Source organism: Hypomesus transpacificus, unplaced genomic scaffold (assembly GCF_021917145.1).
Source record: "Hypomesus transpacificus isolate Combined female unplaced genomic scaffold, fHypTra1 scaffold_393, whole genome shotgun sequence".
Classification (NCBI taxonomy): Eukaryota; Metazoa; Chordata; class Actinopteri; order Osmeriformes; family Osmeridae; genus Hypomesus; species Hypomesus transpacificus.
Genome location: NW_025813914.1, coordinates 39,526 through 66,531, shown reverse-complemented (window position 1 = coordinate 66,531; position 27,006 = coordinate 39,526). Strand labels below are relative to the sequence as shown.

General features: G+C 49.1%; 1 protein-coding gene across 1 annotated transcript; it reads left to right on the top strand.

Moving 5' to 3' along the window:
* The first annotated feature begins 17 nt into the window (after window positions 1-17).
* Window positions 18-25,778, top strand: elavl4 (ELAV like neuron-specific RNA binding protein 4). Its single transcript, XM_047016522.1, has 5 exons — window positions 18-198; window positions 7,626-7,780; window positions 11,024-11,177; window positions 15,205-15,430; window positions 21,550-25,778. Exons 1-5 carry the CDS (start codon window positions 51-53, stop codon window positions 21,875-21,877), a joined length of 1,011 nt encoding a protein of 336 aa, XP_046872478.1. The 5' UTR covers window positions 18-50; the 3' UTR covers window positions 21,878-25,778.
* Window positions 25,779-27,006: the final 1,228 nt, after the last annotated feature.

The following is a 27,006-nucleotide window of genomic DNA, read 5'->3' as shown; positions in this document are numbered from 1 at the left end:
CCAACAGCGCCAACGGGCCCTCCTCCAACAGCCGAGGCTGTCCCTCCCCCATGCAGACAGGGGGCGCCACAGACGACAGCAAGACCAACCTCATCGTCAACTACCTGCCCCAGAACATGACCCAAGAGGAGTTCCGGAGCCTGTTTGGCAGCATCGGGGAGATCGAGTCCTGCAAGCTTGTCCGCGACAAGATCACAGGTACGGAAGAGGGGGGAGGAGGGGAGAGGGAGGAGGGGAGAGGAAGGGGGGGATGAGGGAGGAGGGGAAGACATGGTCTAAGTACGGGGTGGGGGAAATCAACCAACGAGTCTGTCTCTGTCTCTCTCTCTGTGTGTGTCAGTGTTGTGTCAGTGTTGACAGTCCTGTGTGTCATCATGGACTGGCTCCGGTTGAGTTTCACTGCCTGGCACTTACAGAGGTTTTGTTGTGTGTGTACACCTGTGTGTGTGTGTGCACCTGTGTGTGTGTGTGTGCATGTTCACAGAGGTGTTCCTATTAAGTAGCACTTCTCCTGCTAATCAGCTCTCTAATCCAGGACCCAGGTCTGTGTGGGTGGACAGGAGGTGTGTGTGTGTGTGTGTGTGTGTGTGTGTGTGTGAAGCAGACCAGCTCTGCTATAATGCCACATAATGGCTTTCATTTTAGATCCTACTTAGTGACACTCCTCTCTGTAATCTCATTAAAGAGGCCCAGGGTGAAGAGGAGCCCCTGTACCTCTTACCAGCAGAGAGGGGGATGAGGCTGGCCCCACGGGCTGGAGGCTGAGAGGCTGAGGGGCTGGGCCACCGGTCTGCCTCAGTCAGACAGGCTGACAGACAGACAGGCAGACAGGCTGACAGACAGACAGGCTGACAGACAGACAGGCAGACAGGCTGACAGACAGACAGGCAGACAGGCTGACAGACAGACAGGCAGACAGGCTGACAGACAGGCATTCAGACAGACAGGCAGAAAAAGCTCTATTCTTTGAGTGGCCCTCCTCTGCTATGCTGGGCCCTAGCAGGACCTATGCTGGGCCCTAGCAGGACCTATGCTGGGCCCTAGCAGGACCTATGCTGGGCCCTAGCAGGACCTATGCTGGGCCCTAGCAGGACCTATGCTGGGCCCTAGCAGGACCTATGCTGGGCCCTAGCAGTGTGGCAGTGAGGCTGATAATGGGGGTGTGTATACCTAACTAAGACCTTGACTACACTCTCCAGTCCCCCCCCCTCTAACATTCACGTCATTTTCAACCAGACGTCAACCAGTAAAGAGTACAGAGAGAGAAAGAGACGGAGACAGAGAGAGTAAACAGAAATAGAAAGGGACAAACGAGGGAGAGAGAAAAAAAACTCTTAAGTGCTTGGCCCTTTCTGATGATGTCATAAACACCCAGCCCCTCCTCCCCCCCCCCCCTGCTGTGCTCCTGTGTGTGGTGCCCTGGGTACCATTTCCTCCTTCCAACTTCCGGATTCCCAGAGCAGAGACGGTGTCTCTGTGTGTGCCACACCAGAGGGCTGTGGAGGAAAGATCGAGGGAGGAAAATGATAAACATGGGAGAAAGGTTTAGAGGGAGGGAGGTATTGGATATCTATTTCTGGAGATAAGGGCACATCTGCACTCTCTCTCTCTCTCTCCATCTCTGTCTCTCTTCCTCTCTCCATCTCTGTCTCTCTCTCTGTCTCTCTCTGTCCGTCTCTGTCTGTGTGTGTGTCTCTCTCTCTCCCTCGCTCTGTCTCACCGGCTCTTCTTTCTCACTTTATTTCTCCCCCTCGTCCACTTCTTGTAGTAGGAGTCAGTGTAGTCTGGCTGAGATGAACGTGATGGGCTGACCTGTCGTTTGGAGAAACAGCTGAACGTCTTCAAACAATGTCCCGCTGCATGGAGCACCCAACTTTCATTCCTGTTTAGAACTGAACACTCCAGTTTCCAATGGAGTGTGTGTGTGTGTGTGTGTGTGCGTGTGTGAGAGCATGTGTGTGTGTGTGTGTTGTGTGTGTGTGTGTTGACAAGGTGAGAACACCGGAGTGCTGGTACAGGCAGGTGTCTGGTAGTGCTGGTACAGGCAGGTGTCTGGTTCCTGTCCTGTCTGATGGGTTCTGAAGGCCACCAGGGAGCTGAGGGCTCGTCTGCCGGCCCGGAGGAGCCACACACACACACCATCCCTGTCCTACGCTCTCACACACACACACTTACACACACGCACATCATCGGCACCAATGCCTCGGATAACCAGAGGGTCTCGAGACAGTCAAGAGATGAATGTCGGAGGAAAAAAGATGTGGAGTTTGTGTGTATTTCTACAGCTCTGTACTGGTCTGATGAGGCTGTGTGATGGGGTCATCCAGCTAGCTACCTTGATGTGGAGAGCTAGCTTGTCTGAAGTGTGGAAGACTCAAGGACAAGATTCCTTTGAGGAGAAGAGCAGCACAGATGGCCATGCCGACAGAGAGCCGTGTTTGTCTTTTGAAAGACGTCTGTTGAAGCTGAAAATCCGCATTCAAAAGACAGAAAACAGACGCACCAAAAAAACAGGCATCCAACTCCTCATCTCCAGCCGGAACAGAACAGGCTGATCCTCGTTCTCGCTTCCCATCTCTTTATCTCTCTCACTCCTCTCTCTCCTTCTATCTCTCCCCATCTCTTTATCTCTCTCACTCCTCTCTCTCCTTCTATCGCTCCCCATCTCTTTATCTCTCTCACTCCTCTCTCTCCTTCTATCTCTCTCCATCTCTTAATCTCTCTCACTCCTCTCTCTCCTTCTATCTCTCCCCATCTCTTTATCTCTCTCACTCCTCTCTCTCCTTCTATCTCTCTCCATCTCTTAATCTCTCTCACTCCTCTCTCTCCTTCTATCTCTCCCCATCTCTTTATCTCTCTCACTCCTCTCTCTCCTATCTCTCTCCATCTCTGACTCTCACTCTCCAGCTCTCAGTTTATTCTCCTTTCCTCTCTCCCTCTTTTTCTTAACACATAAATAAACAGAGCCGTCGGCCAGTCCTGGCTACATATTGAATGCAAACTTTTAATGGAATACATTAGGGACGTGTTAGTCCTTTGGCCATCGACAAATACACACACCAGAAATGAAGATGACTGATTGGATGCCGACAAGCCAGGAATTGGATCTTTGTCAGTTGGCCATTTTTCTAGATCCTGTTTCTGCAGCGGGTGCATTTCTGCCTGAGAATGAACGCATTTGTTTTCATAATGACATGGCAGAAAATAAATGACTTTTCATGCGCCAACGAGAATTGATTGCATCTGTGATGCTGGTATCTTGATAAAGAGTAGGCTTTACGTAAGGAGACAATCACCTCTCAACATTCTCTCCTCAATTCTCTGCTCCATAAAGACTGTGCACTGACTCATACAGACAGCCTGTCTGTCTGCTGGTGGGAGGAGAGGGAGAGGGTGGGGGGGGAGGGGGGGGGAGACAGTGAGCGTACCTGACAGGTGCTGAGATGAACCCGGTCTGGACACAACACAGAAACGCGTCCTCCAGAACTGCCAACGACAGCAGAAGACGCCATTAACATTTCAGACTTCTGAGCCTTAAAAAACGGTCCGTCTCTCCCCCACCTTCACACCCCACCCCCACCTTCACACCCCACCCCAGCCATCACCCCACCCCCTCCATCACACCCCACCCCCTCCATCACCCCACCCCCTCCATCACCCCACCCCACCCCCTCCATCACCCCACCCCCTCCATCACCCCACCCCACCCCCTCCATCACCCCACCCCCTCCATCACCCCACCCCCTCCATCACCCCACCCCCTCCATCACCCCACCCCCTCCATCACCCCACCCCCTCCATCACCCCACCCCCTCCATCACCCCACCCCCTCCATCACCCCACCCCCTCCATCACCCCACCCCCTCCATCACCCCACCCCCTCCATCACCCCACCCCCTCCACCCCTTTCTGAGTGCCCCTCGCATGGGACAGGACAGTCACACAAGCTCTTCCGCGCCGACTCCAGATATGGTGCTGCCTGAGGGCAGGCTGGGGTCTGTCTCTCTCTCCCCTGCTCTGAGTGCACCGTTCCTGGGCTGGGGAGGCTGTCACGGTCCCCTGTGTGGGTCCTTCACCCGGACCTGCCTGGGGGCTGGGGGCCTGCCGAGGGGGGGCAGCTCCCGTTAGGATGCTCCTAGCAGCGGACTGCTGTCAGCCGTGACGTAGGCAGGGTGTCCCAGATTCACGGGAGATCCTTGGTCTGTCTGTCACGCACGCAAACACACACACCACCCCCTGCCTCCAAGGCTTCACAGCCCACATGCTTCACCCAGGCGTCCAACTGGCCTGAGGCAGCGGCGTGGGGGAAGGGGGGGGCGGGGGCGGACCGAGGAACGACTACTGACTGTCACAGTTGCTGCTGCCTTGGCAACCCCAGAGGAAGACATCTGAGTGGGTGGAGAAATTATGTCTGTGTGTGTGTGTGTGTGTGTGTGTAAGGCTGTGTAAAAGGGTGTTACAGTGTTACAGTAATTTAGTCACACGGAATGTGGGCACGAGCCAGCCATGTGTTGTGATTTAATTTGGTGGCAGTGTTGGACTCCACCAGTGCCTCAGTGCTGGGATCTGGGAGTTGACGACGGAAGGCTGTTGTCTTCTTTCTTTGTGAAACGTGGCAGTGTGTGTGTGTGTGTGTGTGTGTGTGTGTGTGTGTGTGTGTGTGTGTGTGGCTGACCAGAGCTGGTTTCTCTAGCAGGGGAGTGGTGCTCTCAAGGGGGTTAGGGTCAGCGGGAGAGAGATATCAGCAGATGAGAGGAGAGAGAGAGGAGGAGAGGAGAGGAAGAGAGAGGAGATGAGAGAGAGATCAGCAGAGGAGAACAGATTAGAGGAGAGAGACAAAAGAAGAGTAGAGAAGAGAACAGTAGAAAGAGATCTCAGTCGTGTCGACGCTCTAAGCCACCGCATTGTAATGCAGCAGTCAGACCACCTGCTGTAAACACACTCATTTTCTCATCTCACACGTTAGGCAACCCGCTGCTCCCGAGGAAACAAATAAAGGCTTAGTCATCGCGCTGCTCAACCGCCAGTCGCCGGAGCGGGGAGCCACGTCTCAAATAGCTCTCATTTTGCCACACAGAAGCGCTCTCTACCCTTTTCCCTCTCAAGATTACGTTCGATTCAGACTATGACTGTATAACAGCCGCTTCGCTCGCACGCTGAAAAGCACATGTCCCAAATGGACAATCAATTCAACAGAGCAGACAATAAACATCTTGTTTATCTAAACACGTCAACACCAAAAACATGCGCTTTTTACGTGTTTTTAACCACATCGTTGATCCATGTAACGATGGATCAACTCCGGTTGGCAGCTACAACATCTCCATCACCTCCCTCCGTCGCTGTCGTCATTCAGACGCCTCCAGATTTCGAGGAAGGGGTTCGTCTACTGGGGTGAGGAACTAGCCTCGTTAAAAGTTCATTACAAGAAGCGATGCATCATTTAGGTTAGCGGGTTTCAATCGACAATTATAGTCCGTAAATTACTGTATCCATTAGGGTAATTAATTGGCAGTGGGTTAATATTCCGTTTGCTGCACCATTAGCGGTGTTTCCATCACGTGTTTCTATCGATGTGTTGCGCGTGAGACGGTGATAACATTTAGAGATGTTTGTCAGGGAAAACTTACCAGAAAAACTTGGATCAACTTGGATTCTGGAGACGACGAAACCACATACTATCATATACTCCTTGTTATTTCGTGATTAATTTAAGAATGACCATGCTGTTACTACTGGTATCATTGCGTACTTAAGATGAAGAATATAAAGTGTTATAATTCCACCTAAGCATTTCTAGTTACTCACAAGACACTTAGCTGTTAACTGACTGTTAGGACGATGCTCAGAGTAAAGTACTGGTGATGTTCTCACCAGGCCTGGTGTGGACTGCAGTGATTTACACAGTCACACACACCATGAAACATTAAGGAAACAAGCGTTCCTGACAGCAAAACACTGCTTCTCTTCAAGCATCTAGACATCTCAAGCACCAAGTGAGTCGGAGGGGATGAGTTGGGGTGTCAGGGAATGTCTCCATCAGGGTGTGGCTGGGCATACAGGGCTTAGCTGTGTTGCTGTAGAAACAGACAGAAACCACTTCTTTCATGCTGGACTGTTAGAGGTTCTGCCTTCACTTGTCCTAAGATGCGCTGAGTGGTCGGGTAGTTCTGTGTTGAACTATGCAAAACCGAGGACAAGCAGTAAAGTGCTTCGCTGTGCTGGGCCTGTCAGTGTCTGTGTGTGTGTGTGTGTGTGTGTGCGCTGCAGGCTGGCAGCATGCTGGTTGATCCTGCTGGGTTGTGTTGAAGCTCAGAGAGCTGTTGTTATGACGATGTGGTGTTGTTATGACGATGTGGTGGTGTTATGACAGGACGAGTCCAGCCTGTGTGCCCAACGCCTGCATGTGTTGGCCCACAAAGTGTCTCTCTGGCGCGTGTGAGTGTGTGTGTGTGTGTGTGAAGGCTACATTGCGTTGGTGTCTCTGGGCAGCAGCCAGACAGAGCTGCCCTGCTGTGAGCAGCTCTGGAGCTGGTGGGCAGGAGCCCCCCTGGAGCCCCCCTAGAGCCCCCTCTGGAGCCCCCCTCTGGAGCCCCCCTCTGGAGCCCCTGTAGAGTTGCTGCAGCTGCTTTACTCCCCGCTACACACACACGAACACACCACTACGAAACACCCACTGCTTCTCCCCCTGCCTCCCTGGCCACACACACACCTGCAAACCTGCCATGCTGTGTGAATCGATGTGATCTCTGGTCCTCACGGCGCACAGACAGAAAATATGTCAGCCGTTGGTTTAGCAGCTTAGATACCACATGCCAGTCCACACAAAAGAGAGACAACAGGAGGAGACAGGGAGGAGGGAGGAGAAGAGAGACACAACAGGAGGAGGGAGGAAGGAGGGAGGAGAAGAGAGAGACAACAGGAGGAGACAGGGAGGAGGGAGGAGGGAGGAGAAGAGAGAGACAACAGGAGGAGACAGGGAGGAGAAGAGAGAGACAACAGTAGGGGGGAGGAAGGAGGGGGGAGAAGAGAGAGACAACAGGAGGAGACAGGAAGGAGGGAGGAGAAGAGAGAGACAACAGGAGGAGGGAGGAAGGAGGGAGAAGAGAGAGACAACAGGAGGAGACAGGGAGGAGGGAGAAGAGAGGACTGGATAGTGGAGTAGCTTTAGTCTGGGATGCAGAAAAAGCCCCATTGCGCCATATTAAGCGATGCACTTTGTGACGTTCCACAGTGGATCCGCTGCTGCCTGTTCTGGTTAAGGAGGAGCAGAGGAGCTGTTCCTCCTTAAAGGGCTGGGGAAGGGAAGGGGGGTAAGCAGGGGGGAGTTTGTGTAGCTCCCCTGCAGCTACCCCGGCTGGCAGTGTGTGTGTGTGTGTGTGTGTGTAATAAGTCTCCAAGACCTCCGCCTGAGGAGAAAGTCCAAAATGGCTGCCAACACTTGTTTACTGTCAAAAACAATCTGGTGTTTTTTCTCTCTTCTTCTGAATGCCCCCCCCCCCCCCCTCATAGCTGTAGGAATAATATTTGTGGTTGTCTGGAAAACGTACACATACCGGATGTAAAATATCTCTGCTGGGTTTGAAAAAGAGACCAGACCTGTCCTTCTCCTCTCTCTGTTCCAGGACCGAGCTCCTCTCCTCCTCTGCTGACGTCTTCTCCTCTCTCTGTTCCAGGACAGAGCCTGGGTTACGGCTTCGTCAACTACATCGACCCCAAGGACGCAGAGAAAGCCATCAACACACTCAATGGTCTCCGTTTGCAGACTAAGACCATCAAGGTGAGACAGACTTCCTCTGTTTCCTGTCGTTCACTGCTGGCTTCCCTCCGGAACCACACCACATCAACTCTGTGTTCGTTAGTTAGAACACAGCAGAGAGAAGTCACTTTACAGACATGTGATGTCTGATGTCATGTCTGATGTCATGTCATGTCTGATGTCATGTGATGTCTGATGTCATGTGATGTCTGATGTCATGTGATGTCTGATGTCATGTCTGATGTCATGTGATGTCTGATGTCATGTGATGTCTGATGTCATGTGATGTCTGATGTCATGTGATGTCTGATGTCATGTCTGATGTCATGTGATGTCTGATGTCATGTGATGTCTGATGTCATGTGATGTCTGTAAAGGGGCTTGAAAATGCTTTGGGATATAGTTGACTTTGTTTCACAGACTGAAGGGGAGAGGGAGGGAGGGATTAAAGGCCAATCAGAATCAAAGCCTGAGACGTTTTAGAAGCCGGAGGGACAGCTGATATGCAAATCCACCTTTAAATGTCAGAATGTAAAGGTGAAACTTTAAAGACTTTCTCAGGGAAGGGAGGGACTAAAACCTTCACCACGCGTTGTTCAAAGTTAAATAGAGGATTCAATTAATATTCAGATTTACAGAACATTTACCAACGCAAATCGTGTCAAAGTAGCCATGAAGAATGAGTACACCATATTAAGTATGCAGCCTGCATGTCCTTGGGGAGATCGTAACAAGAAACTCCAGAATACTGGTGAGAACACGCCAGGAAAGACCCTGGGAAACAGGACTTGTCACTTATCAGCGCTGCTTTGCGTTTTTAAATCAAACTGTAATCTGCTATTCTGGCATAATCCCTGGCCTCTTGCTAACATAACTGTAATATAATCTGATGGGATTACGCAAGCGATCTGAACAGGGGAATCCCATACAGAATCTCCCCCAGTCCGAGGGGGGAGGGGGGGGGGGTGTTAGGAAGGAAACCCCCCGGAGATGAGTCAGCCATATCTGGGTTGGTCTCAAGACAGAACTGCCTGGGCTCTTTGATGTAGGTGAAGAGGGGGAGGCAGAACCAGAGGGGTGTGTGTGTGTGTTACTCCAGCGCTGGTCTTACTCTTGGAGAGGTCAGAGGACAGGATGAGTCAGAGGGTGTGTGTGTGTGTGTGTGTGTGTTACTCCAGCGCTGGTCTCACTCTTGGAGTGGTCAGAGGACAGGATGAGTCAGAGGGTGTGTGTGTGTTTTTTCATCTTCTTCACTTTTTTCCTATCTATCTTTCAAATGTATATTCAGATCAGGCAGTAAAGGGTCATGCCTGCTCCCCGGTTCACACACACACATGCACGCACACACACACACGTGTCTTCAGCGGGTAGCGTGCCATGGCCAGACTACAGAGGGTCACAGGAAACAGCCTACTGCACAGTTTCTAGACGACGCTGTCAGAAGCTGTAGCATCCTCCCAGTCTCTCCCTCTCCCCCCCCCCCCCCCCCCCCCCCCCCCCTCTCTCTCTCTCTCTCTCTCTCTCTCTCTCTCTCTCTCTCTCTCTCTCTCTCTCTCTCTCTCTCTCTCTCTCTCACACACACACTGCACTCACCAAACCCCTCCTTCGCTTCCTATCTCAAAAGCTAAAGTCTATTTAGAGCCACACGCACACACACACACACACACACACCCTAGCCCAGCCTCTTCCCTCCCTGGGTAACAAAGTGAAAGCAGCCGTCCATGTCTATCATGCAGTAACACACACAGTCCACACAACAGGCCCACCAGCCTGGACATGCTTCCCCCACACACACACACACACACACACACACCGTTCTCCTTTCTTCAGCCCAGTCCGTCTGTCCAGCCTGCCCAGCCGTGCGTAGCAGCATCAGAGCTTCCCTGCCTGTCAGAGATAGGAGAACAATCTCCCTCAGCCCATACAGAACAACCTGCCCCTCCGCACTGCCCCCACACTGCCTCTAACTGCCTTCGCACTGCCCCCGCACTGCCCCCACACTGCCCCCACACTGCCTCCTCCGCACTGCCTCCGCACTGCCTCTAACTGCCTTCGCACTGCCCCCGCACTGCCTCCACACTGCCTGCACACTGCCCCCACACTGCCCCCACACTGCCTCCTCCGCACTGCCTCCGCACTGCCTCCACACTGCCTCTAACTGCCCCCGCACTGCCTCCACACTGCCTCCACACTGCCCCCCCCCCCCAGCCCCCTCCCAGCCCCCCCTCTCTCCTCTCTTTGTAATGTGTAATAACTAACACTGACACAGATGGTTTCTCAAGGTTAGTTAGCACTTTGCTTCCTATGGTCCTAACACAGGTACACCCTCGGGGACTCCTTCAATGTGTTGTACACGCACACACACACACACGTACACACACACACACAGCGCTGTCTATCTGGAGTCTTTTTCTGGGGTAGTGTGGTTACTTCCTCCATGACACCTCCAAGTTTCCCAGCTGCTGTGGAGATGACTTCCTGTGGTGATGACTTCCTGTGGAGGTGTGATGGGGGAGGAGCCTGGAGGAGAGAGGAGCTAGGAGACGTGCAGAGAGTGACACACACACACACACACAACCTCCACACATATTCTTCTGACTCACACACATTCACACACTCCGGCTCTTCCACTCCCTCCTCACTTTCACACAAACACGTCTCACTGCTGCTAGAGGTGTTGATGGATGAGACATCTGGAGCAGGCTGACAAGGAGAGAAAGAGAGGGAGAGAGGAGGGAGAGAGAGAGGAGGGAGAGAGGAGGAAGGAGAGAGGAGGGAAAGAGGAGAAGGAGGAGGGCGAGAGGAGGAGGAGGAGGGAGAGAGGAGGCGGGAGAGAGGAGGGAAAGAGGAGGAAGAGGAGGGAGAGAGAGAGGAGGGAGAGAGAGAGGAGGGAAAGAGGAGGAGGAGGAGAGAGGAGGGAGAGAGGAGGATGAGGAGGGAGAGAGGAGGGAGAGAGGAGGAGGAGGGAGAGAGAGGAGGAGGAGGGCGAGAGGAGGCAGGAGAGAGGAAGAGGGAGAGGAGGGAGAGAGGAAGAGAGAGAGGAGGGAGAGAGGAGGAGGGAGAGAGGAAGAGGGAGAGAGAAAGGAGGGAAAGAGGAAGAGAGAGAGGAGGAGGAACCTCCTCCACTACCTCCTGACTGAACCAGTCTCTCCTTCTCTCTCTTCTTCCTTTTATAAAATTACATTCAACTGTCGGAATCTCAAATCAACCCCTCTCCCCCCCTCCCTCCCCCCCTCCCTCCCTCCCTCCCCCCTCCCCTCCCAGGTGTCCTATGCAAGGCCCAGCTCTGCCTCCATCCGGGACGCTAACCTGTACGTGAGCGGCCTGCCCAAGACCATGACCCAGAAGGAGCTGGAGCAGCTGTTCTCTCAGTACGGCCGCATCATCACCTCACGCATCCTGGTGGACCAGGTCACAGGTATCCATGGGGCAGCTCTTCCACACACACACACACACATACACACACACACTCACACATCCTGGTAGACCAAGTCACGGGCATCCATGGGGCAGAGAGAGAGAGCAGGTCTGCTTATCTATCTGGCTCCTTTCTCAGCTACAGACACCAGCATCACAACACAACCATGACAGTACAACAATCACATGGCAACAGTAACATGGCAACACTGCTTCTCCACTGCTCAGATGAGTCAGAGGTTCCCTCGCTGTTCAGTCAGGGAAGGATTCTGGTTTTGAAATGATTTCAGATGGTATCACACACCTCAGGTCAGGCACGCTTATCACACACACCCTCTCCCACACACACCCTCTCTCACACACACACCCTCCCTCACACACACACCCTCTCCCTCACACACACCCTCTCTCACACACACACCCTCTCCCTCACACACACCCTCTCTCACACACACACCCTCTCCCTCACACTCATTCAGTGGGTCTACTGTAATCTCTCTTTCTGTGACACACACAGACACACACGTCAAATCCCCTGGTGTGCACACACACACACGCCACCCTCTCCCCACCCCTGCGAGGGTTGGGGATCCGCTAGAGGAATTTTAATGACTAATTAATTTAAGTTGCTGGTGATTAAGAAACGATGCAGATTTGAGCTGGAGCTGGCGAGCAGGGGATCAGGGGAGGTGGGGGTTACCTCGCTCTCTGCTGCCATGGAAGAAGAGGAGCACAGGATCACACTCCCACCTGACTCACACAGGAGTCAGAGAGAGTCAGAGAGGGAGAGAGAGAGAGAGAGAGTCAGAGGGGGTCAGAGAGAGAGTCAGAGGGAGAGAGAGGGGGAGAGTCAGAGAGGAAGAGGGAGAGAGAGGAAGAGAGAAGGAGGGAGGGCAGGAGGGAGAATTGTGAAAAGGGGGAGGGGATGAAGACCCACACAGAGACAGATGAAGGGGGAGAAGGCCTGGTCTGCCTCGTGTTAGACTACTAGAGTTATGTGTCCTTGTGGAACAGCCTGGTCACGTGCTGAGCCCTTCCACCAACGCAGCATCTCTGCCTCCCCTAGTGTCTCCACCCTCCAGACCTGCTTGGTCAGCTCAACACAGGAGGTCAGAGGTCATCATACCAGCGCTAGGCTGCGATCCATAGCCAGGTCTTCAGAGCAGGTCAACACCTCTCTGATCAATAGGAACCAACACCACTGACCAGCACTGTCTGCCACATGCTTTCACAAGTTCTCCCTCTAAAGTGAAAACGACTGTTCCCTGGAGTCCAGAGAAAACTATTTCATTGGAGGTTAGATGTGGAAAACATACAGGGGGACGCGCTCACACACACACAGAAAGACAAGCGGACAGATGGTTTTAGCAGAGCACAGAGCTCCAATGGGCTTCAAAGGCCTGTGTGTCCTGTTTCCTTTTCAAATACCATCTGTGTCCACACACACACACACATACCAGCCTCACACTAAACAAGGACGTCTCTCACACACACACACACACACACACAGATTAGCAAGTTGGAGGAGAGAGAGGGTTTTTTTTCTTCTCTTTAATCTAATTTGTTTAATGTGGAACCCTACACGCTCCATACAGTTGGCAGTCATTTATCAGAGGACAAGAGGAAAAAAAAAATCATATTTGGTGTGTGTGTGTATGTGTGTGTGAGAGCACATACTTGCGAGGTTTGGAGAGGCAACTTTCATCAGCCAGCCAGTTCTCAAATCTCTCCAGATTTCCCAGAGGGCTGCTTGCCTTTTACACCAACGGTGACTGAGTTTGTGTCCGAGGAGGAGAGAAAAGGGGAGGAGGAGAGAAGAGGAGGAGAGAAGAGGAGAGGAGAGGAGGAGAGGAAAGAGAGAGTAGAAAAGAGCTGTAGAAAGAGAGCAGAGGGGAAAGCAGTGCTGAGGTTAGCTCCATCAGAACAGACCTCCGCTCAGCCTCCTGGTGAGGTTGAGGAAGTTCTTAATAAAGCACACCAGGTGTGTGAGGGACAGATAAGCCAGGCCGTTATATAAGAGCATGTGCGAGTGCATGGCTGTGTGTCTCTACTGTGAATTTATTTTTGTGCGTGTGCGGTGAGGAAAGTTGTGACAGACAGACAGACAGACACCTGTCTGGAGACTGACTGACAGACAGACACCTGTCTGGAGACTGACAGACAGACTCCCCCCTCTCAGAGCAGAGTCAGAGAGTCCTGTCTCTGATCACATGACACCACACAGGTGTTATGACTGGAACATGAACCCTTTCTGCCAGCGTAAACTAGTGAAAGGTGCGACAGTCAATGAGGTCAGACACCCTCTCACCTCCTCAAAGTGCCAACACACACGCTGAAGGACAGGGGCCGGTGTCCACACACACACACACACACAGCCTCCACTACCCTATTCACACTCAGTCTATAATAACACCTCCTCAAGTCATCAGTTAGTGGAGAGGCTGTGTGTGTGTGGCCTTCACGTAACCCTCAAGGCAGAATGACAACTTGGTTCATGAAACATATCAAGGCTGAGAGGTTGTGAAGAGTACCGCTCAACTGCTCTCTTCTCATTTCTACTATGTGTGTGTCTGTGTGCGTGAGTGTGTGTGTGCGTCCTCAAATTGAAACTGAAATAGAGTACTCGTTGATAAAACACATTGTTATGTTGCCTTTAATAAACGCAGTTCAGTTCACGGCCAATCCAACAACACAGAATACAACAATATGACAAAAGTTTGGTTGACATAATAGATATCTATAGACTAGGGCCTCGTAGAGAAAGAGGGATGGAGAGAAGGAGAAAGTGGAACAGAGAGAAGGAGAGAGGGCATGGGTGGAGAGAAGGAGAGAGGGCATGGGTGGAGAGAAGGAGAGAGGGCATGGGTGGAGAGAAGGAGAGAGGGAATGGGTGGAGAGAAGGAGAGAGGGCATGGGTGGAGAGAAGTAGAGAGGGCATGGGTGGGGAGAAGGAGAGAGGGCATGGGTGGAGAGAAGTAGAGAGGGCATGGGTGGGGAGAAGGAGAGAGAAGGAATAGCCTATAGGACACAGTGGGGGAACAGAGCGAAAAGAGTGTTAGAATGAGTGAGAGGTGTGGATATTGGAGAGATGGTGTGTAAATGTTGGTTGAGGGAGACGCCTTTCCAAAGAACCCTGATTGGTGAGGACAGGGCGACCGCAGAGGAGGGAAACATTAATAATATATCGCCCCGGCAACGCTGTGAAGGGAGAGAGAAAGAAAGAGGGAGGGAGAGAGGGGAATGGCATTGAGAACGAGCAAGGCCTTTTTGTTCATTGTAAACACACACACACACACACTTGAACACACATGCAGTATTATGCAAATAGCCCTCTCAGCAACATGGCGAGCTGTCAGTGTGCGTGTCCTCTGGGGCTACAGAGTCAGCCTCATTAAAAACAAGTACAGGCATGTGTGTGGTGTGTGTGTGTGTGTGTGTCTGGTCTGCGCCGGTGCATTCACTGGGACCAACAAAGGACCGACTGTACAGAACCTGCGCTCTGTCTCTCAAAATGTTACTTTCAGGTGGCAGTCAAAAGACGTCTCCTTGGAAACGACTCAAATGTCGCCAGCGCCGTGGAGAGAGACGAGAGAACGGGCGTGTGGGAGGATAGAGGAGAAGAGGAGAGAAAAGAAGAGGGGAGGAGAGAAGAGGGGAGGAGAGGGGAGGAGAGTGGAGGGGAGGAGAGAGGAGGAGAGGAGGGGAGGAGAGGAGAGGAGAGAGGAGAAAAGGAGGGATGGAAATAGAGGGAGGAGGACAAGAGCACCGAGAACAGAAAACACATTGTTACAGATTGGACTGGGATCTCTGTGGCAGGCTGTGTGTGTGTGTCTGCGTGTGTGTGCGTGCTAGAGAGAAAGAGAGAAAGACAGTTTGCATGTTAAAACAGTTAGCCCTCTCCGGTATAAAGGCATGTGTGTGTGTGGTGTGTCATGTGTGAGGTGTGTCATTTGTGAGGTGTGTGTGTAGTCGGGAGCCACATGAAGTAACAGTGGGCCTCTCCTGTTTGTGATGTGTTGGCCCCACAGGGGGTTCCCGAGGCGTGGGCTTCATCCGCTTTGATAAGAGGATAGAGGCTGAGGAGGCTATTAAGGGTCTGAACGGCCAGAAGCCCTCCGGAGCCGCAGAGCCCATCACCGTCAAGTTCGCCAACAACCCCAGCCAGAAGACCAGCCAGGCTCTGCTCTCCCAGCTGTACCAGTCCCCCAACCGCAGGTACCCCGGCCCCCTGCACCATCAGGCCCAGAGGTTCAGGTGAGACACCGGGCAGGAGAGGGGGACGGGGCGAGGGGGATGGGCGAGGGGGATGGGGGAGGGGATGTGTGTTGAGGGGAGGGTGGAGGGAGGGTGGAGGTGTAGTTGTACAGTGTGTGTTTCCGTATCTTGGTCCAACTTTATTCTACAGTTCTGCTTGTAAACTGAACTCTGATAGGATACTTAAATTCACAGTAAAGGTGGTGAAATGTACTACATGCCAGATAAAGTAATGACGTTTAGACTTAATACAGATTGTAAACAATGTCAACTGAAATGCTACCAATCCTTTAACTGTAACCCTGCAAGAAAAATAACTGATAACTGACAGGACCAACGCACTCAGATGCAGAGATAAGAGGGAAGTCTGACTGTGTAGCACAAGTCATCTTGTGAATCATAAATCACAAATGCACTGGCCACTACTCCAAAATGGCCGCTATAACGTTGGCTGTTTTTGTTCCCAAAAGAGTGAGTTCTTCACAGCTCCACCCATCTCAAAACCAGCAGTCACAAGAGAGAGTGGGGTTCTGTCATCATCACCCCTCACCTCATCCAAACTCCATGTCCCAGAATGCACCATCTCACCCACCGCCCACTTTCATTGTCACCATGTACAGAACAATATAGCTCATCCAGTCAGCTCACTGATTAAACAGAAATGATACTTGGTGAGGATATAGCATTACTGTCCATCTCCTTGTTGGTTGAGTTGATGTTGTAGCAGATGTGCAGTGAGTCTGCCAGGTTGTTAAGGTGTGTAGCTAGGGTTAGCTCAACACGCTACAAGAGTCATACTGAGGCACTTCTCTCTCACTCAGCGAAACAAAGCTCTTTCTGTGACAGACCAAGCCAACTTACAGCCTCCACAGGAGCCCTGTACCACACACACACACACACACACACACACACACACCTGCAGCAGTACTGTCCAGATCCGCATCACCTATCCTGAATTTCAGTGTGTTTGGATCCTTGGAGAGTACACTCTCCTGTTCTAGTGAAAGCTCATGTTTGATAGTCTCCACCCTCCTTCAGCCCCTCTCTAATCCATGAAGCTAAGTACCTCAGCTGAGCTCATGTCCAGTAACATCTCTTATCCTCTTAAAAGTCTCTAATCTCATCAATGGGCAACAGTTTTAACACCTACAGCATCTGTGTTAGCGTTTAACATCTCAGCAAAAGGCCCTCAACGTCATTAAAAGCAGTAGCCTTGCATTCAAGCCAACAGCAACGTGTCTGCTTCACAGTGGTAGTAACTAGGCTTATTATCTGTAAGGCAGGAACCAGGTGTGATTGAGGAAAGTCGTTGGCCATTAACAGGCGTTTACAGACAGTACAAAGGGCTCGTTGTGAGTGGAGAGGCTTTGAGAGGTGATGTGAAAAGCTGACGTGTTTGGATATTCTCACTGCGTCACACAAAAAAACACACACACACACACACTTGCTGTCTGTCTGTGTATCTCTGGCTTTCTAACACACACACACACATTGGCACACACACACACCGACACACACACACACCGACACACACACATCCTGTCCGGCTGGCAGATGTCTCCCTGCCTCTGGCCTGGAGCATGCCTCCTCTGAGCCTATTCTCCAATTGACTCATTTACCCACAAAGCACTGCTCTGCCCCAGCCCACATCATGGACTAATTATTGTCTCAATGAGTCATCCTTTTTCTTTCTGCTTTGTTTATCCCGAGTCAGGTTTACAGTCGGTACATTTATATCTATTGATGCCACGGTGGATAGGCAGACAGACAGGTAAATGAACGGACAGACAGGCAGGCAAACAGGTGGATGAACGGACAGACAGACAAGCAGACAGACAGATAGGCAGACAGACAGACAGACAGGCAGACAGACAGAGGACACTGAACGCACGAACAGGCAGTCCTGTCGGTGTTTGGGTTAGGCGAGTTTTCAAGGGGAAAGGAGAAGAGTCCTGCTGTTGGTCAACAGCCTGGAACGGCCATTAGACAGTAGGAGCTAACAGGACATGAGACCCAAGCTGATCCACCTGAGAGATGAAGGTCATGGCGTCGCTAAGCGTCGCTAGGCAGGCCACAGCCAAGAGGCGTGGGATGGATATGGCTCGCTGGCGTCCCTGGCCCAGGCAGCGTGGGGAAGGGCAGCCGGGCTGGGCCCCAGCTAGCTTTACAGTTCACACACTGTGGACGCCACAGGCTCTGTGGCACCTTGCTGAGGAGCTCGACACAAAAGCAAAGAAAAGTCACTTAGGAAAGTGTTTGTCAGTATTGTGTGAACGTCCAGGGGGTAACTGGCAGGCTAGACAGACAGACTGGCCCTGAGGTGAATTTTCGACCATTAATCAGGATCCCAGAGGCAGGCATGTTGCGGTTGTTGAAAATTTGCAGCAGTAGGAAAAGATTTATGTTCAGTTCACTTTAAATGACAAATACTATGCTGACACCTCAGAACCAGTGGCACCGCCAAGGGGGGAGCCAGGGGAGCCAAGGCCACCCTGATACAATTGCCGGCCCCCCCACCTCCACTGCACAACCAATAACTTCATCTGACATGTTCCTTCATCCTACATTTCTAGTCGGGCCTACGACAGAGCCAGCTACCAACCGTCCAGCCATGTTTGGCTGGTCCTCACTCCACGCTTTTCTCATCATCCTCTCGCCAAAAACGTATTCACCATCTCCTGAAAGATGTCAAACCATTACACTGACAGAACTCTGCATCCATAGGGAACGATGGCACCACTGTGAAGCCTTCGTGTATTTGTATTTGTCATTTTCCAAGAGGACAATTAAGACGAGGAGGGCATTAACATGATCTCATTTATCCCTCGTGCTAGGTAAATTAAAATATGCCAATGTGCTGTGTTTGGTTGTGCTAGCTGTCCCCTGGTAAACTAGCTAGTCATATCATAGTATTGTTTGTGATTAGCCTTGTGCCCTCAGCATTGTGACTATCCTAGACTTACAAGTAGCTGTTGTCGCCTTGCAGCTATATACAAGCTATTAGTAGTCTAGAAACATGGCAAACCCAACACTGCAGCAACACCAGCTCTAGGCAAGCCTCGCTGGCACAGAAGCAACTGCCAGTAGCACCGGCTAGCCAAAAAACACAGCCGTAGCCTGGCATGTTGGCTAGCGCGGTCGCTATTGGCGACTTGGCTAGCCTAGTGTGCTACTATAGTGGTTGTTTGAAGGTACTAACGTAGCCTGGTTGGGGTCCTCAGTGTAATGGCCCATCTATGGATAGGTGTGTATGGTGTCTCTTAGCTCCTTGAGATAGGGGAAGCAGGAAGGTTGCATTAGTTCCATTGAGTGAGTCCACCATCTGCCCACCATTAACCCCAGAACCCTATTTCTCTTTACAGGCTGGACAATTTGCTTAATATGGCCTATGGCGTAAAGAGGTAATTAAAAACTTCACCTAATGCCAGATGTCCATGTTGACTAAATGATTTTATATCGTTTTGGTTGTTTTTTTAGTTTTGTTTGTGAAAGTTCCTTATTTTTAATTGACATTGAAGGTTACAATCTTTCTTTGGTGTGGTTTGGTTTGCCTTTGTTCAATATAGTTTAGGTTCGGGTCGTGTTTATGATTTGATTATGGTTGAGTTTGAACACGTTTGGTTTGGATTGCGTTGGTTTAGTATGATTTGGTTCCGACTTGGTTTCTCTCAGTCTTGTTTGGTTTTGAATTCCACCCAAGCTGAACAGAAAGAAACTGCTGCCTTGTTTTCTCTGCTGTCAAAGAGTGTACTTCTATTGGGTGTGACCTATGTTGGATGTTTACCTTTCGGTTGCTTTGGGTCATTTCTGTCTGGTTGGTTTGTGTTCTGGTGTGTGTGGTTCTTGTTTTACAGGCCTGGTTTTCTACTGGATTAAGGTACTCCAGCACATCCTCTAACTCAAGTTGTAGGAGAATACTTCCAGAACATCTGAAGTCATACTAGTTGGGGCATTTCCTCACCATAAACACTCTTAATGTTTATTATCATAGCCATAACGATTTGACTAAAATATCGACTTCCCTATAAAAATATCTGACTTTTGTGTCGCTTTTACATGCAGTATTCATTACACACTGTGGTAGGAATAGTGTTATTAGTGCTCAACATTTCCCTCGTTACAAGTAGTGCTGTGTTGAGGAGGAGGGGGATGAGGAGGGGGAGACTGGAGAGACCTGAATCCTTGCAAGAAACAGACTGTTTCCCTGCAGCTAGCTCTTCATCTGATACATTTTGCTCGCTGTGTTTTGATGTGCTTTCCGCTGCTGTGGATGTTGCGTAATGCGACATCCACAGCTACCTGACGCTAGCCGGTGGTGACATTTTGCAGCACTTTAGTCACAGGTACGAGAGTACAGAGACCCAGTCTGTGACAGAGACGACAGAGGTGGCGGTGTTGTAGGATGAGGAGAGAGTGGCGTTTAAGCTTCTCTGTGATGAGTCAGTCAGAGGAGTACATCCCTGTAATTTAATTATTGGTTTCTGTGTACTGGGATCGCTGGTGAACATGACCTGACAAGACCGAACAGGACGCATCTCTGGTGCAGTTCACCGAGCACAACACATTTACTCATAATTCTTGCATGACCTTGGTAACACAGCTGAACGGCCAAGGGCCCAAACACCAGTAATTGAGCTAGGAACACGATAACACTGTAAGAGCCTAGCAACAGTAGTCATGGAGGAGGTGTAGGGGCAGGAAGGAGTCCAGTGTTCTGGGGGAGAGAGAATGAGCAGGTGGAGTTCAGCAGGTGGGGGTGGTCAGCCACCTTGTTGCTATGCAACCCCTTGGTCTTGTTTAAAGAAGAACAATGGCCCTTGTTTGGTCCTGCCCTGGTGGACACACACAAAGACACACACACACACAGACACACAGACACAGACACACACACTCTTTTGTGGCTTTGTTAGGCAAGAAATCGTATATATCACCTTTACCCTTTCAGATACACACACATGCTTTCAATCTCACACACACACACAGTCTCTTCTCAGAGCCCCCATTTTGCATTCAGGCCCGACCCCACCTCCACCCCTTCCTTACTCCAACTTTCATCCTTTTTACCCCACCCTTCTCACCCCCGTCCTCTCATCATCCTTTCATCCCTTTCCCCTTCTCCCCTACAGCCCCCCAGCACCACCCCCCCACCCCCCCCACCCCACCCCCACACCACACCACCCAATTCTTAAAAGGCGGCTGCTTTCTCAAAGACAGCTGCAGTAAAGCGGAAATCTCAATTAAAGCACAGCCAATAATGCCTATAGTTACTCCTGGAGAGGCAGAAGAAATGAGCCTCTTCTCCCATTTACCTTTTATTTAAAGCTGGGAGCGTTTTCCCCCCCTTAAGCGGAAAGGCAATTAAGTGAAGTCAACTGAGCATTCACATCTCTGCATCGCAGCAAAGGGAGAAGATTACGAGGCGAGTAAGTGCAGATTTACTCGGTTGCATATACAATATCTGATGAGTTTTCAGCTATGTTTTAATTCAGCAACTTCCTGTAATTTATCTTCCATTGGAGGCACTCAAGAAAAGAGAGAGGGAGAAGAGCTTCCCTCGAAGCCTCGCACGCCCCAAAACTATCCCAACCCCCCCCCCCCCCCCCCTGCAGTCAGCCATGAGGACAGGCCTTTCACACAGAACAGGGCGTCACACACACGCACACACACATTGACGCACACTGCCACAGTAAATCGTGTTTATTAACAGAAGGTGTGTTGGGAATCAGGAGAGATGAAGCTGTTTGGAACAGCGTGTCTTGGAGCCAGTTAAGAAACCTCAACACTGAGTGGTTAACTTGGTTGATGGTTGTTCCCTTTGTGCGGTTGTGGTTGTTGTGGTTGATTTAACATGTTTTGGATGGTTTTGTCAGGTCAGGGTCAAGCCAAGTTCTGTTGCACATGCACACACACACTGGGCCTAACTGGATGTCAGGTTGACTTACACTGGAATCTCCCTCTCCTTTTCTCCGCTTTTTACCACATTCTCTCTCCCTCTCCCCTTCCCTCGCTCTCTCTCCCCCTCCCTCCCTCTCCCCCTCCCTCTCCTCCTCCCTCTGTCTCTCTCCCTCCCTCTCCCTCTCTCTCTCCACACCCCTCCTCCCACTCTCTCCCTCCCCCAGGTTCTCCCCCATCACCATCGACAGCATGACCAGTCTGGTGGGCATGAACATCCCTGGTCACACCGGCACCGGATGGTGCATCTTTGTCTACAACTTGTCTCCGGATTCAGACGAGAGCGTCCTCTGGCAGCTCTTTGGGCCTTTTGGCGCCGTCAACAACGTCAAGGTCATCCGCGACTTCAACACCAACAAGTGCAAAGGCTTCGGATTCGTCACCATGACGAATTACGACGAAGCGGCCATGGCCATCGCCAGTCTCAACGGGTACCGGTTGGGCGATCGAGTCCTGCAAGTCTCCTTCAAAACCAACAAGACCCACAAATCCTGAATGGGTCGTTCCTCAGTCCTGCTCCTCGTCCCCTTCCATCAGCTTCACTAGCACCATCACACAGCCCACCAATACAGCGATTCAGCTCAACAGGGACACAAACCAACTAATCGACACAACCAACAACAACCACAAAAAAGAACTTGAGATATGGCTTATATTATAACTTTGGACCTATAAGCCAATGTTGCCTAAGTATTACAAAATGAAAATATCCAACATGAGTTCCGGGGGGGCGTTGTGGCGACACCCCGGTTGTATAGCCTTTCTGTTCCTTGTGGTCGTTTAATTATTTCTCTCTTCTATGTCAACGGTAGCAAAACCCCTTAGTCTCTTTACGTTCCTGAAGAGAATGTCCTTTTTAGATTTAACCTTTTCTTGGTCTTGATTCAGGATGTCTTTGTTTTTTAAATCCGGATCCACTGTCGTTAGAATTTAACCTCCCTTAAGGCAGTAAACAGGGGAGTGGGCTCTTTTAAAATCGGTGACCATTCATTCATTTTAGTGTATATTAATTCCCCCTATCAACCAAGAGGTGTGACACCATCCTGGTAACTCTGATGCAGAAAAATATGAATTTCTAACATTGTTTTTGTTTTGTATTGCAAACAAGACCCATGTCCTTTTGTCACTAGGGTTAGGGAGAAGGGGTGAGGGAGGGGATGGGTTAAGCTTTCCTGATGACACACATTAAGTGGTTTAAGATTTAGAAGAAGAAAAAAACACACTGTTGCCAAAGAGAAAATCTCTTTGCTTGAAAAATGCGTTTAGAATAAATATGAAAATAAAGAGAAGAAAATCTATTTTTATAAACGATAATTAAAAGAATCATTATTGATGAATTTTTACATGAATCTGGATTTGAAAAAGAGAAAAATATTTTGACTGGCTAGTAAGGGGAGCTGGGGGGGGAGGGAGGGGCGCGGGGGGGAAAACGCCACCATGTCCTGTTTGTTCTGCTGTGGTAATTTTTAGGATCGAAGGTCTGTTTGTTTTCGGTGAGAATCAGATCGGCGATGGTTTTGTAGACGGAAGGTTTTGTCAATGGGATGCAAAAAGGGAGGCAGGTGATTTCATATAGTGCGTAATATTATTCAACAGCGATACCCAAAAGGGAAATGGGCGGGGGTTCCCCCTAAGTGCCCCACTGTCGTCATTGTTCAGAGCCCAAAGTGAAAAGACCCCATGCATCACGTGTTGTTCTGTTAGTCATCAGTCTATGGGATATTAGTAAAGGAAATATATACACATCTATCCATTTAGAGTACATAATGTATACATTATCTATCATTTTCTTTGCTCTACGTTTGTGGAATTCCGTTTGAAAAGAAACTTCCTTTTAGCGATCAAAGGTAGGTGCTATATTACATTATTCACATATCTTAAATATCCAAGTTTGTTGTTCTGTGTTGTTTAGAAGAAAAAAATATAATACTTCGATGTTGGCATTGACTTGAGCTGTTCTTTGTTTATTTGTTTATTGTTGGCCCCAAACTGGTGAGTCTGCTATGGCTTGTCCAGGTGACTAAATTAGGGCTGTTGTAAGCATCACTTAACCAGTTTTATTTGGCTTGCTGACTTTTAAGTTACTTGCTAAGCGTGAAACGTTTGTCAGAATTCAATAATGATTAGCTAGTTCTGTTAGTCTAGATATTTGTTTCCTGAAAGGATCTAATACAACGGTGTCTTTATTTGTTGTGTGCAAATAGATAATATATAGTCTACATTTGTTTTACAATATCTACTGTAATTCTGAGTTGTCATTGTTTTCTGTTGGATCTTGTCTTTATCATATGACAACTTGATGAAGTGGTGGTTCAGTTACTTGTGAGGAATCCTGTTTAATATGTTGTCATGTCGCTTGTGAAAAAAAAAGGAAAAAAAAACGTAAAACGAGACTAAAAACGATGATTTGGAGTAACCATGACTACCACGACAAAAGAAACCGAACAAAAGCGTAGAATATAACTGTATTTATTTATGGATCAATTGATTGTTTCATTGAATCAACTATTTATTTATGTATTTATTTATTTATACTGGTTGTGTATTTATTTATTTATTTATGCACTGATTTGTTTTATTGTCTGTGTATTTGCGTGATTCTGGTACAGGGAAGGGGGGAAAGGGGGGGCATATTTGAGCAAAGGGAACTAAGTGACTGAATGGAGATGAGCTCTCTAGATAGTCCACTGCACTGAGAACGTTTAATACGTTTGTGCTTTGTACCAATATATCAAAATTACAACAAAAAATCAAAAAGCCGAAAACAAAAAAAAAATCCAGGGGGTTGCAAACTCTTAACTTATGAGTAGAAACTGTTACTTGCTATGCATAACCTAGTTGATAGTTAAATTTGCTATTGCTTTTTTCTTGTCTTGTTAAACAAAAAACCCTTAAAATCTTTTTCAATAAAGTTTAGTCTTAATAGAATGTTATAACAGTCGTTCTGGTTCAATATAACCTGTGGTGAGTTTGTGTCGTTTTAAAAGCCACTTCGCACCCTCCCTCCACGCACTAACGCATCGTGATGAAACTTTATGCAAATACTTGGGTCTGAAACATAACTTTCGGTTGTCATGACATCCTATATTGTGGCGGATTGGGCACACGTATGTACTTCAGGAGAAGGATGTCCAATCGTGTGTGAGGGTCATTCATTGCACTGGACCAATCAGTGAAATCATCTCAGCAGAGTCTAACCTATTTTACAAAGAATCACCATGTTTTCAAACAACATCGCTTGCTCCTCTACAGAGATACCATGAATCCATTGCACTAACTGTATCTACCACAGTTAGATATACAAACCTAAAAAAAAAAAACTTTTAGGTTTTTCAAACACTGAAGGTATTTAATGGATTAAACCCATTGTATATTTTATATACTATAATATAGTAAATATATATATTTTGAAAGGTAAAGGTATAAGGCATGGTTCCTGATGTATTTCAATTGGATTTTTGTGGAGACATTATTAGACAGAAAGGGGGTGTGGGTTCAAAGTTAAATACTCAGACCATACCTTCACTCTCACGCCACTGCCCTCATCCAACCGCCATCCAAACGCCGTTCGACCATTATCCAACCGTCATCCAACCGTCATCCAACCACCTACAGTCCTGACCTTTGACCTGCACCATCACCAGACCCGTTCACGCTCTCTTGGCGATGGGAGCTTGAGTTATGCAACGACCCCGGTAGAATGTGGTTCTGAAGAATGAACACATTTCCTTGTGTCTTTTAAACTCTTACTGACGTGTGCCTGTGTTCTGTGCATACCCTGCCTGTCTGAGTACCTGTGCGAGTGTGTGTTATGAACGTTCATGTTTCAGCGTGTGAATGTGTGTGTGTGTGTGTGCATCCGTGTGTGCGCATGCAAGGGCGTTTGATGACATTGGGCGGATTCATCTGGCCCCATGGCCGACCCCTACGGCTGGCACCTTCCCCTGTAGCTCCCTACAGAGGCTGTGATAGGAGGGCCCCCCATGGTCTGGGGGGGGGGGGTGAACACAGGAATCAGGCTCTGTCCATTCATCTTCCTTATGACATGTATCTGTTTGTTTACTATCGGAAAAATCTATTAAACTCTTTTAATCTTTAAAGACAAAAAAATGACGAAAAAAGATGTTCACTGGTCCTAACCGGCCTCTCCTATTTACGTTTAATACTTATCAATCAATTATTATGATTATTATCGGTATTATTCTTATTCTTATAATTAATCCAATTACTGCGATGAATGACTTCATGTTATCCTTGCTAGTTTAGGTCATTTCTGAAACTGGAAACAAAAATAAAAATCTTGCTGTAAATGTTTGTTTTTTCTTTTTCATAAGACTGTTGTGTTTGAATTATTTGTACTTTTGAATGTTGGGACAATAAATTGAGGTGTTGAGAATATTGTGAGTGAGGCTTAATATTTTTGAAATGATCTGAAAACTTTATTTATAACTCATTCCAAACACACCTCACTTACGATGACAATATAAAAACTGGAGTATTACTCCACCTATTCTGCATGAGACGACAAAAGCACCTTTCCAAATCAGGAAATTAATTTCCATGAATACAGTTTAATATCCACTCCATGATTACTACTTGGCTTCCTCCTCAGACCCTGAATCATTGTAAACACAAAGTATGTTAACAGATACGAAGCAGAGAGTGAATCCATGCACTTGACAGTGAACTTCTTCAGATGTAGTGACCCACGACCGCACTCAACACTGAGCTCACAGTGCTCCCTATAGGCCAACAGGGGAACAGCATCACACGACATCGAGCAACCACACTCATGAAGTGGAATACACTGAAATAAAAATGTGGTATTGTTCTCCCCTCACAAAGAGTAAGTCTTGTCCGAGACTCAATAACAGTTCTCAATAAATCCTCCTTCAGAACTGGATCCCTTTGGTTAGATTGAGTCTGCCTGGAGAATAAAATAATAGTTTGGGACCGCCATTTAGAATAGCGGGTGGTATTGGGTTCCAATTGGTCTGAGAAACAGAAGCATAGGCCAATGGAAGGTTCTGGAATTTTCTCTCTCTGTCTCTCTCTCTCTCTGTCTGTCTCTCTCTGTCTCTCTCTCTCTGTCTCTCTCTCTGTCTCCGTCTCTCTCTCCCTCTCTCTGTCTCTCTCTCTGTCTCTCTCTCTGTCTCTCTCTCTGTCTCTCTCTCTGTCTATGTCTCTCTGTCTTTCACTGTGCAACACTGAGTCGGCATTTCCCAGTGTCTCACTCATGAAGTTAGTTGTGGGTTTTGAATAACTTTCCTTTATTACGATTCTACTGCCACCAAGCTGGGGTTAAACTCGTGACCTTGGCTGTGGTATCGCCACGCTTAACCCGCTGAGCCGTGCTAACGGGACCGGCAGTTAAACTTGGCGTCCGTCCACATGAGTCGTTTCCTCGCCTCTGTAATCTCTTAAGTAAAAACAAGGGATGTCGGGGTGGAAGTGATTACGTGTCCACCCAACCTTGTGTCTCTCTGGCGCTTAATGACCTAATGAGCCCAGAATCTCATCAAGACCACCGGAGAGGAAAGAACACGAGTTACTCTCTGCCATCCTCTCCTCTCTCCCTCTCTACCTTTCTTCTCTCCCTTTCCTCTGTCCCTCTCTTTTATGTT